At 38.2% G+C, this 12310-nt stretch overlaps 1 protein-coding gene across 1 annotated transcript in view; it reads left to right on the top strand.

The window, feature by feature from the left end:
• LOC113669871 (uncharacterized) overlaps nucleotides 1-12100 on the top strand; it is a 19081-nt gene extending 6981 nt beyond the window's left edge. Inside the window, exons 5-11 of the mRNA XM_089210557.1 lie at nucleotides 576-652; nucleotides 1372-1514; nucleotides 2318-2403; nucleotides 3006-3110; nucleotides 3977-4056; nucleotides 6998-7037; nucleotides 8212-12100. Of these exons, the coding sequence (XP_089066683.1) occupies nucleotides 576-652; nucleotides 1372-1514; nucleotides 2318-2403; nucleotides 3006-3110; nucleotides 3977-4056; nucleotides 6998-7037; nucleotides 8212-9897 (2217 nt within the window). The 3' untranslated portion in view covers nucleotides 9898-12100. The remainder of the gene's footprint in view (nucleotides 1-575; nucleotides 653-1371; nucleotides 1515-2317; nucleotides 2404-3005; nucleotides 3111-3976; nucleotides 4057-6997; nucleotides 7038-8211) is intronic.
• The last annotated feature ends 210 nt before the right edge of the window (nucleotides 12101-12310 follow it).

Genomic DNA, 12310 nt, shown 5'->3' with positions numbered 1-12310 from the left:
ATTTTACAATTCAAGCAAATTTCTTGAACCGTGTCAGAAGAAAAACCCTGCTGTTATGTGGCTTTTGGTGATTTTTTTAATAATGATTTGTGAGATAACATTGACATTTTGGCAGATATGCAAACATGTATGCAGTGATGAAAACTGTATTTCAACTTCACAGACTTGATATCACAATGTTGATGATCAAGAATGAATCTTAATCTTCTCTCTGAGCATACATGTGACATACCTTACCTAACTGCACCATTTAGATTTTTAATAACATTTGGATCACAATGTCAATTCTTCATATTATCTTCTACTCATTTCACATAAGTTTAGTTCTGAGAATTTCTGTTTTCATCCTTTCATTTGTTTTGTGTTGTCCTTTAAACAACAAGTTTAAAGTGGATTTAAAAGGTCATAGACATTGGTGCTAGTAATACATTGTAATCCATTTTGTAGGAATAATGATTGATGTTAATGCAATATTACATAAAGTATTGGCTAGTTTAGTTTGGAACTGGTTAACTGGCCTGAATAGTGGCCAAAACTTAATTTGCTATTTTAGAAATGCATTTTTTAAATTATAGGATGGTGCCAATGGTGTGAGGCTTTACACTACAGAAGAAGATGAAGTGAGCTGTGAATCATGGAGATTGTTAGCCAGGTAGACAACTGAATCCGATTTTTCTTCATCCGATGCTTATAACAAAAATCCCTTTTTATTGTGTCCCAGCTCAAAAATTACCTTCCTTCTCCATCTCTTTAAAAATATGGAGCTGACCACATTTTGCCCTACTTTGTTTTTCAATTTTTTTGCCTCGGTACAACAAAAAATTTTACATGGAAGCATGATCAGCTAAGTTAAATACACCAATTTGTATGGCAAGAAAAATTAAATGGGACCATGATATAAGTCGAGCAAAAGTTTGTACAAATTTGCAACAATGAACAAGGCACATAGGTGTGAACATTGTTGATTAGGAATTTTTCAAGTTTATTTTTGAAGAATGCTAGAGTTGCAGTGTTTGAATTGCTCAACCAAAGGCACCTTGCTTTCTCCAGCAGTGCACGAGATGCTTCTCACTTGTGATTGGTTGAGCAAGGATGTATCCAAGAATCTTTCAGGGGAAGGGGGGAGGGGGGTCCAAACTTTGATGGAAAGAGCAAAGAAATTTTTTTTTACAATTTTTACACGACAAGTAACAGGCACTCATGTTTTTGCAAGAATTTTGATGTGAGATGAGAGCCACAGGTTTGAAACAAAAGGTGTGTACTTCCTCGAACCTCCCTCTGGCTCTACCACTGTTGAATATCCAACTGGAACATTGTGACAAACTTGAAACGTGCTTTGTTGATTATGACAAGTATTCAATTGTTTTGCAGAGAGACAGATGAACTAGCTTCTATTGTGGAATATTTGGAAACCAAGTCTGTTGTGAATCCCAAAGAAATAGCCCTTGCAAAAAGAGAAGAGATGAAAAAGAAAGGAGAAATAAAGAGTCCTGGGAAAAAGAGAGGAAGAAAAAGTAAGTTCTGTTGGAAGGTTTTTTTTTTTTTTTTCATTGCCTTAGCAAATCTTTGATAAAATTATGAATGATTCATGGAGATCTGTGCTTTTGAGAAAGGCCTTCTTACTGCTGCTTAACTTGTTTTGCAATGTTGGTTCTGCAAATTGGACACTGGGAAAGATTTTTAAGAGTTTCAGTTCCAGGTCAGATATGATAAGCCCTCTTGTAACCCCTGTCTGAGCTGCATAATTTAATGACAAAAAATAGACAGGGAAATATCGACAATAATTTTCTACCTTCTTTGCCAGATTTTCTTTTTATCCCTCACGAGATACACTTTTTCCAAGGTTCAAGCAGTATTTTAACCCGTTCACTCCCAATATCTGACTGTTAATTCTCCCCTCCAGCTTTTACACAATTCCTGGCATATAATTAAGGGGAATTTGGTATTAGATCTAGATAACAACTTCTACCTGATAAGTTTAGGTATTCTCATTTGCCCTCTGCTGGATGATGTATGAATATTATAGGGAGAAGTTTCATATTTATCACTTCTGGGAGTTTAAGGGTTAACAGGACGTGTATGATATTCATTACAGTTCACCTTAGGAGCATTTTAACATAAACATTTTCCCCTCAAAAAGCATATTCCATTCCAAGATCTTTGTATGTTCCACTAAAAATATACATTACGGGTAGAGTTCCATAGAAATGTTTGAAAAGAAATTGAAAATAAAAACACGTGTAGCTAACCTCGCAAAAATATTTTATAAGTTACTTCTCTACAACACGATTCCCTCTCTTTTTGCTGTCATCTGTAGGCAAAAAGAAAGAATCAATACAAGAGGAGGACTACGATGATGACAATCCATGTGCAAGATGTTTTTCAAATGTCAGACCAGATTCGGTGAGTTCATTTAAATTTTACTGTTCTGTAAAAATTGAGTTGAAAAAGCTAACCACTGAGGCTAAACCCTTAACCCTTCAATGCCCTAAGAGTGACTAATATCTAATTTCTCCTCACAGTATCACCACTGAATTACACATTAATGTCATGAGAATAAAGGAAGTGATCACCAACTCAAGAAAATCTTGATTGTTAGACAAATTCTCCTTGTCAGCTCCTTAATAAATGTATAGAGAACAGTGTGGAGGATATAAATACTGATATTCGGGTATAGAGAGTTAAGTAAAAAGAAATTTAAAGGGACGGTAGTTGGTTCTAAATCGTTGCTAAACTTTCAACACGTTTGAGCACAGCTCATAAAAAATAAACATTTTAACTTGTATTGCCCACCTGAGGAGCAGAGTTTGGTAACCGAAAACCGCTTTAAGTTATGGCGGGCTGCCCTCTGCTGCACAGCGCTCGTGGTAACTTATAGATATGATAAAGATCAGAAGGAAAGATACATTTTACCTCGTCCAGGATATACAGCTTGAAAATCATGACTATATTGTCGTTACCTCGACCAGAGGCTTGTTACTAATTTTTGTTTTATTTTGTTACAGATTTTACTTTGCGATAAGTGCGATGCTGCGTACCACACCGCTTGCCTTCGTCCTCCTCTGCTGACCGTGCCCCAGGGAGACTGGTTCTGCCCTTTCTGTCAACAGGTGGAGTAAATTTGAAGAGTCCGTTTTCCCTTAAACCATTATAGATTCTCTTTAGAGTGTTAAATTTTATCTGGGGAAACGCCCATGTGAAAGCAATTTTCAGCGCAGAGTCCGAAGTAATCAAATGCATTGGTCTTGCCTTACAATACTTTACGATAGCTCCAGCAATTTCGTGCCAGTTTTTGCAACCAATAAGAATGTAAAGAGCGAGCTAATCACGATTTGGTGACTCGTGTTTTCCCGCGCTTGAAGTGACTCGTGTTTACTTCAAATTTTCATTGGCTTGTGGTGTTATTTTCTTAGCCTCATTGGCCGATATGGTTACGCTTGGTTTGTCGCTCTAAAATTAAATGCGAGCGCTTAATTTTTTAATTTCATCTTATCCTTATACCGAGGGGAACGTTTTCTTTTTCACTCAATCTGGCAGTATCTACCTTCCTTTCTTCGTCCAAGTTCTATTTTGATAGTCTGAGGCCTAAACACGTTACCAAGCGCTAACTTAGCAAAACCTTTTTCAAGGTGGAGGATGCCAACAGTCTGCTTCGGCAAGGATCGTCTCCTTGTTTTTTTCGGGGAGGGGGAGGGGGGCTTCCCTCTAGGTAGAGAATTTACTCCTTTAGTCGCGTCATACCAAACGCAAATATGTGCGCGCGCCATTAAGCGTAGTTATAAATTACTGCTCCAGAAGAAGAACAAGAAATGTTTAGATCCAAAAGGAATTCACTCTAAATTTTTTGGAAATCCATCTAATAAAAGCGACTTGTATATCAATCGCTGTCATAAACTTGGGATGTTCTTGGGATTTCAAATGTCCTTCGAAGGTTTATGAGAAGAGTTTAATTACTGTAATTTTGCTTTTTTTTCAGTTAGCATTGTTGGATATTCTAAAGGAGAAGAAGACAAGGTTAGCTGCCAGGCTAAAGTTGAGACAGAGACAAGCAAAAAGGTGACATTCTTGCGTTTCTTTCACTTTTTACATATGCTTCTACCTTATAGTTTTCGTGACTTTTAACGAATGAACGTGTAAAACGAACAAATGGAATAGCGAATGTAAGAAAAAACGAAGGGACGAATCTACCTTGAATGATCTAGCGAGCTAACGAAGAACGAACGAGTAAATTAACCTACGAACCCATAGAATGAAGGGTTCAGCGAACGAAGACCGAACGAACGAGCCGAGGAACGAGCAAAATGAATCAACGAATCATCGAACGAACGATCGAGCGAACGAAGATTGAAAGAACATATGAAACAACGAAGCTGCGAACGAACAATCGAGCGGACGTACGAAGACCGAACGAACGACCCGACGAACGTACGAATGAACTAACGAACATTCGTACGAATGATGAAGCGACCGAACATGGAAACGATTAATGATTGAACGGAATAAATGTATCAAGGGAGCAAAGTGTCATTAACTTCTCCTAACCCTGAACAAGAGCTTCACAAGAGCCACATCGGTGGATGACGACCGCTATCCCCGTTGCGTCATCCGTGTTCGTCTGCTCGTCAAATTGCTGGTCACAATCACAAAAAATGATTCTCGCCTTGATAGTTTATTAGGAAAAAGGAGATTTTTGCATCGTTGTTGCATTGCCATCTGGTGTAACATGAGACAGACCTTCTTGGAGGAGTAACAGTCGAGTTTCGTTCATCATCTAAATGATTGGAATCGTGTGCAAAAGTGCGATGAAAATTTGACAATTTTTGCCTTGATATGGTATGCGTTACATTAGGAAAGCTATATCTTAACAACACCGTAAAAGAATTAGTTCAATAGAGACATTGACTCTGGATTTTACCGTTGATTTGTGCCTTGTTGTCTGCAGCTAGCGAGGGTCTCTTTCAGTTTGGTATTAAGACGAGAATTCGTTTTTGTTCTGCAGGCCAAATTTCTTCTAATGCTCAGGATTTCATAATCGTAATCCAAACCTGCAGTTTTCCTTCCAACGTCACCTGAAGAGTAAAGTCTATTGTCCGTTTATTGTTGATGAAGGTGTGAATACTACGTCATTTTGAGAGTTACCCCTTTACACACCCCAACATCAATATGCACTTTCTCCATACTGTGCTCTAATCATTTCCTAAGGTTCTGACAAGGAGAATTTGTTTAACGATCAAGAGCTTCTTTAGTTGAGGATCACTTTCTCAATTCTCATGACTTTTGACATTGATTCAGTACTGACACTGTAAGGAGAAATTATATACCAGTCACTCCCAGGAGTTAAAGGGTTAAAAACCATTTTGCTTTAATCATACGCATCGCCATGCCTACACCAAACTTCGTAATGTGGTTAAGACAAAAAAAAAAAAAATTGCCCTTTTTAAGTGTTTTGCTTGTTTGTCAAAATTTCTCGTGGTCTCCACTCCACCAGCTATCTTTGCATAACGGATCACAAGCTTTCCTAAATTACAAACGTTTAAGGAGGAAAGCAATCAAGAGCTTTTTTATTTGGTGATCATTTCGTTTATTCTCCTAACGTTAATGTTTGATTCAGGGGTGATATTGTAATAAGAAATTAGGAACCATTCTATTAGAAGTCTAAGGGTTAATATAATTTCGGTTACAAAAGAAGATATAAAATTGGATTAATTCTGAATTGAAATCAATTCTTTGTGGCATAAATGTGAGTAGAATCCCTAAAGTATGTAGAAACTTAAACCTGCACAACATCGATTCAAAGAGGAGGAGCAGTTGATTAGATTATTAATCTTAAAAAAATCTTCAATTTTTTTTTTCTCTTCAAAGAAGAAAAATTTGATATCTGAATTCAGAAAAAAAAAAACGGCCAAAAATAATTGGCACTTCTTTAAGGAGTGGTTAAAAGTATGTTTAATACTGTAGATATATATATGAAAGATGAATTTAAAAAGGGAATTGTAATTGTCTAAGAATTGTACTATTTTGTATGTTTCCTTTTGGGAGATTTTTATGAAGCGTAATTAAATTATTTTGAAATAAATAAATTTAGAGATATTAACTTTGAATCAGTCGTCGTTATTTCATTTTGTTTCTATTATCCCTGTGCGATTTTCTGCCTAGCTACAAAATCCAGTTTCCAGAATAAATTATCAGTTCCACCTACTATCGCGGCCAATTTTTTCCTTCAGTATATAATAAAATAATTATTTGATTCGGTTTTTGTGATAGCCAGTATAATCAAGGTCTCAGTAAGGGTACCTCCACCTTTATTTTTCCGGATATCAAAGAAACCTTTTCCGATAATTGTTTAATTTGAGGCTGAACTCAGCCGATAGCGCCGAGAGATCGATGGCGAATAATCTACCTATTTTCGTATCAATCTAGTTGTGGTTCAAAACTTAACAACCAGACAAGCCCAAGATTTTATTAATTTTGTTACCATCCGCACGCTATCCATCACGGATTAGGCTGCGAGTGACGTTACTAATTAGATAACGACATGTAGTACGATGTTTACACTTTCCAAATTATTGATTTCGGTTTTAGAGTTCTATTTAAGTCGTGTCTCCAGTCGTCGGCACAGATGTCCACGAAGGAGAACAACTGTTTCATTAAACTGGAGTTGCTCTGAGCCGTTTGAGTGGCACATGTTCCACTATTGATTCAGTGGTCATGTGTGGCAGGTCAAAGGCTGTGTGCTTATGATCAAGAATATAAAGGCGTGCTGCAAATTCTTACTACGTAGTTGTCTGCCATCATTGTGGTGGTTGTTGTCGGGAAAAATTGAAAATATTTCCCTTTATTGTGGGAAAATAATGATTTTTAGTTACCAAATGTGCCACATCTCGTTTCATCATCACGTTTCGTTATAAACAAGGGCGATAGGAGCGCATTTGGTTTCTATCTAGTACGCATGCGTAGTTTTGCATATGGTAAACAGTTATTTTTATGTGTTTTTTAGGTTGGGTTTTGCTGGTATTGATCTGAACAACATCTTACAGGTATTTGATAGATTTTTTCCTTCACTTTCTAAATTATCTTTTTGTTTACATGTTTATTTACCTTCTTGTTAATTTTGTTTGTTTATATTTTGTCGTTGTTGTTGTTGTTGCTTTTTTTTTAAGAGATTTGTTGAAAGTTAGTCCAACAGAATTCTGAGTGTCTTCATTGTCATGTTAACACAATTTAATTATTCTGTGATGTGTTGCCTAAAACGGCTTCACCCTTCGCCTTTACCGTATTATTTAACCCTTTAACTCCTAAGATCTCATTAGTAATTCTCCTTACTGTCTGCCAAACAATTCTCATTATGTTAGTTTGGAGAATCTGGTATCTGATCAATTAATATTCCCATAATTGATATTTTTCTTTATTCTCGTCACTTGTCTGCATGATATTGTATAGATATAGTAAGGAGAAATTCTGTCTTGGTCACTCATGGGAGTTTAAGGGTTAAGCCCACAAAGAAAAAAAGAAATATTTAGGATACTTTTTTTGTTTGCTAAAAGATTTTACGTTGGCTTTTTACTTACGCCTGCCGTTTTGTGTCGTGTTTTAATTTTAGATTTTTTTTTTGCAACATTTCACACTCCTTAGTTGTGCTTTTATTCAATTCTATTACCCCTACAAACGATTCTGTTACACTTATGAATCATTTATTTTTTTAAATCTAATCATCGATGTATTATTGGCTTACTCCGTGCGTTGTATGGTCGACTATGTGGGATGTACTCTGTTACACAGCCTGCTAAAATATAAAACTGTGTCTGTCGCCAATTTCTCTTGTTTTTAGTACCAGTCACTATTTACTCGTTAAGGTGGTGGGGAGGGGGGGGACATGACTTTAAGTCGTCGCAGAGTCTGCTGCCAGTAAGGGGGGGATTATAGGACTTTTCAAAGCCTTAGGGAGAGTCAGGCAAATTTATCGTCAAAATACTCCTACCGGCCCCCTCTTCTCCCCACCTGGGAGGATAAATAATGACCAGACCTTGAAAGGGAAATAAATGGAAAAATCCTTTAACTTTAAATTTGTGTTCAAACACACTTTTTAAATTTACTATTTGGAACTGCTTTTGCGTTGGTCACTGTTGTTCTCCGTTTCTCACGGTACGAACTTCGTACTGGGTTAGTAGGAGGTGTATATTTACATTTTTGTTTTATTTTTCATCATCATAGAGAACATCAGACGACGAAGAAGATCTAGGAATCAGACGGTCTGGTCGCTCGAGAAAAAACGTCGACTACACTTTTAAAGAATTCGAGGACGATATCACATCGGCCGTCGAGAACGACAAAAAGAGATTCAAAGGAGAGGAAGTTAATGGAGAGGAAAAACATTTGCTGTTCTCCAAACCGGCTTACGAGTCCGGAAACCTAGAGCGGTTACATCAGCGGAACACCCGAAGATCTCGTCGACTGATGGATCTTGATTACGAAAGCGGCTCGGAGTCTCCGACGAGCGGATACGAGTACGAAGGCAACTCGGATGAGGATGTTCGGAGGAAATCCGAGGCGCTTACTGGGCTTCGAAGGACTCGAAGGATTATTGATGAAGACGATGATGATAATGATAGCAAAGACGGAGAGGATTCAACGAGAACCGAAGGTAAGAAAGGAAATGAACGTGACAATGAGGGTAGTTCAAAGGAGAAAGCTGTAACTTCAGAATCGAAAGGAAATCGAAAGGACGATAAGAAGTCGGACAATGAGCGACTAAAGACGAATGTAAACGGAGGGGAGGCCGTAAAAACAAACGTTGCGAGCTCAGGGAGCGAAGCAGAAGTTGGGGCTGTTAATATTCCACCTGCTCACGCGCTCCATGGCAACAAGATCCATCCACACTCGAGGATTGCATCTGTGGCGCCAGTTGCTCGTACCCAGCCTTTGGCCGACGTCAACAAACACAGGAATCCCTCCAGCTACCCTCCTGAAGGCATATTTCCTAACCCACCAAACTTTGAAATGTTTAAGCCACAGTTCCCTACAAAACAGGCCCCAAATTATGTTGGCCCCAATTTCGGAAACGTCAATTTAGGAACGTCAACCCTCACTGGAAATAACTTTGCAGGAAACGGCTCGGGAACTAGAAATATTTCTCCCAGTAATGTACCAGGGATGTCTCCGGGCGGGCCCTCTTTTCCAGGGGCCCAGGGAGTTGGAGCTCCAAATATAAGGACAAATTTGGGTGGACCTAATATGTCGGGTCCCAATCCAACGGCACCTGGTTATTCAAGTTCAAACGTGAACTACCCTGGAACAAATTTAAGAGGGCAGAATATGTCCGGGACAAATTTCGGAGAGACTTACGCAGGTGGACTCAACAACGTAGGTACTGCTGTAGGTGCCAACTTCGGAGGGCCAAATTTTGGTGGAAGTAACACAACAGCAAATGGCGTCGGAGGAGGTTTTGGTGCCCTGAAAAGTCCAACGCAGAATATCGCGGGCTCGTTTTGGACAGGCCAGAACAACTTTAATAGCATGTACAACTATTCTACACCTGGAGGGACGCCATCTCCCGTCAGTAGTCCCCCAGGTAACCAGACTTTACCGCCACCCTACCCCGCTGCGGCCAGGTTTACGAATTCAAGTCAGTACGGTAACTATAATCAACAATTTCAAGGGAATTCTAACTTGCAGAACAATTATGTTGTACCACAACAGAGTGGAAATTTCTCGGATTCTAAGTTTTTTCCTGCTACCCCTCAACAGCCACCTCCCCCTTATCCCTCGGGTAATTCGCTGAATGCAAACTTCTACGGGAATAGAACACAGGAAGGTAACGTTACGGGAAACCAGTGGACGTATCCCGAGGGTTACGGGTATTATCCCGGTCAAGGCAATGCAGCGGGACAGAGTTTTTAAGATCATACCAACACCATCTGTTTAGAGAGATCGCATGCAATTGAATTGGGGTTTCACAATTTGATAACATGCCCTTGTGAGAAATGCGAAAATTTTATCGTAGCATCCATTCATAATGCAGCACGAAGGGTCTAAACCAAGGAATAACCAATCTATCCATTCAATCCCCTTTGAATTAAAACATTTTATACTGGTCCGGTTTAAAAGTCGCTATTCAAGCAACCACATAGGCAGGTTTACCGATGTGAATGGATAACTATAGTTCTTAGCATGTAATTGTTTTGTTCACGTTAAGAAAACTAGAAACAGGTTTGAAGAGGGACAATTCACCGAAAGTAAAATGATGGCGGCGTTAATTTTCCTTTAATGCCCTTCGAGGAATTTTTTGGCCATTTGAAGATTGCCTGTTAGCTCATTGAGACTACCGTTTTGTTACGAACTTTTCCCTCGGACCGTGCCATATTTAACCTTCGATATGCTAGGTGTGAAGTCTTAGGCACTTTTTTGTGCAATTATGTCGGGGAATGTTGGAGTTTTTGTGCACAAAAAAGGGTTATTGATAAGCTTTTTACTCTGCTTGTTTCTTCGGTTCGGTGGTCGTCTTTTTTTAAGGCAGAAATTTGAAAGTTTTGGGAATTCCAGGGGGTTGTTGATCAGAATGATAAGAAACGAAAATACATACGCATCAGAAAAGTTTCAGTTTATTTGTTGAAACGTTACAAGTTAACGTTATTTTTCTTATTTAAGGGGGCTGGGCTATTTTGATGAATTTTTCACGCAAGGTTATACAAAGTGACAGTTATGGTTAGCAAAGATAATTTTGTCACGCAGGGCTGTGCAAGCCTGAGCGATAAATGAAACTGATATAGCTGGCCATAGTGTAGGCAAAGTGATCTTTTTAAAGTGTTTTTACATGCCAAAATATGTATCATATCTCCCATTTTTATCCATTTAAAACAATCGGAAAACTATTATATTCTAAAAACAGCTTTCCCTTAAGCATGGGTTTTGTTGGAAATGGCTTCACCAAGCGCCTTCGATGATTAATTTTCTGAAAATATATTATTTTTGCTTAAGATTCCATCTTGCTTAACAGCTGAGGAAAAGAAATTAGCTCAGTGAACATTAGGCCACGTTAACACAGTAGTTCTATCAAAAGCCTCTGCGGCCATTGTTTAAACACGTCACGCAATGCCTTCTCAGCGAGAAATCGCTTTGCGTGACAAACCAAACATGAGTTGCGAAGCATGCAGGACCATGATATCAATAAATGCAGTCAAAATGATCAAAATATATATAAAATGTTTTAAAATATATCTTCAGTTAGCCAATGAGAGCCATCGTAAGCGCTCGTTATATATTAATCACATATTAATATCATAATTTACCCATTTATTAGTATCATTTTATAGCCGAGTTAGATCGATATCAGTGTCTAAGCAACTTCGCACCTATTCCTCCCTTAACCTAATATCCACCCTTACTTGCTATCAGTCGACTGTTGTTTTTAGGAGGGGTAGGTATGCAGTTGTTCAGATACTGACATTAATCCGCTGGTTTTATTGTCACGTCACGATTTGTCTCTCTCCGAAAAACTAAACTAACTTTAAGGTTAGCTTTTACGTTTTAAGTTCATCTGAAATCCATTTTAATCTTTTTAATGATTGGTTATCCTTGCTCCTTCCTCGTTCATCATGGCTTTGTGTTTTTCTATCTCATTGTACAGTTATGTGGTCTCTTTTTCAAGGTGATGATGGTTTTGCAAAACTAATAATCCTTACTTAACATCCTCTTCAAATCTTCCTACAATCTCTTCACAATTCATCCTCGGCCATACTCGATCTTACTTTTGTACTCTACGAACTCTATCTGTGACTTTTCCTAGATTAATCGGTATGTTTCCCTGTCTCTCGCGTCAATATATCAATTCTCACTACTCCAGTCCTTTTTATGACATTCAGAGAATTTTAAGACATCATCCCATTGGTTTGATATTTCCTTATCAGTTACCATTATACATTGAAATAAATTTTGATGATATTTTCAGTCCGTACCTAATTTTTTTAAAAATTTACTTCATGAAAACACTAATTTACTCTTTCATTTATACCTTCGTTATAAATGTAAATAATGGCATGTTGGTAACCTGTAAATGTCACCTCCAAATGTTTTATAAATAAAAAAAAAATGCCACCGATGAAAATCGCGTTCAGATGTGTATTTGTTCATTTAATGATGTGGAGGGGGGGGGGGGGGAGAGAGGAAGAGATACAATCTTGACAGAATCTGAGGGGGTGAGGAACAGGGGGAATTTGTTTCGTAGCGAGGTTTCACTACTTCATACCCTATTTTTCGAATGATGGTGGGAGGAAGGGGGAGAGAGAGAGGCGGTCTTGTACTAGTAATGATCCTT

This window comes from Pocillopora damicornis, chromosome 6, assembly GCF_964200805.1.
Source record: "Pocillopora damicornis chromosome 6, jaPocDami1.2, whole genome shotgun sequence".
Classification (NCBI taxonomy): domain Eukaryota; kingdom Metazoa; phylum Cnidaria; class Anthozoa; order Scleractinia; family Pocilloporidae; genus Pocillopora; species Pocillopora damicornis.
The sequence above is the reverse complement of the archived record's forward strand: the minus strand, read 5'-3'. Positions and strand labels throughout refer to the sequence as shown.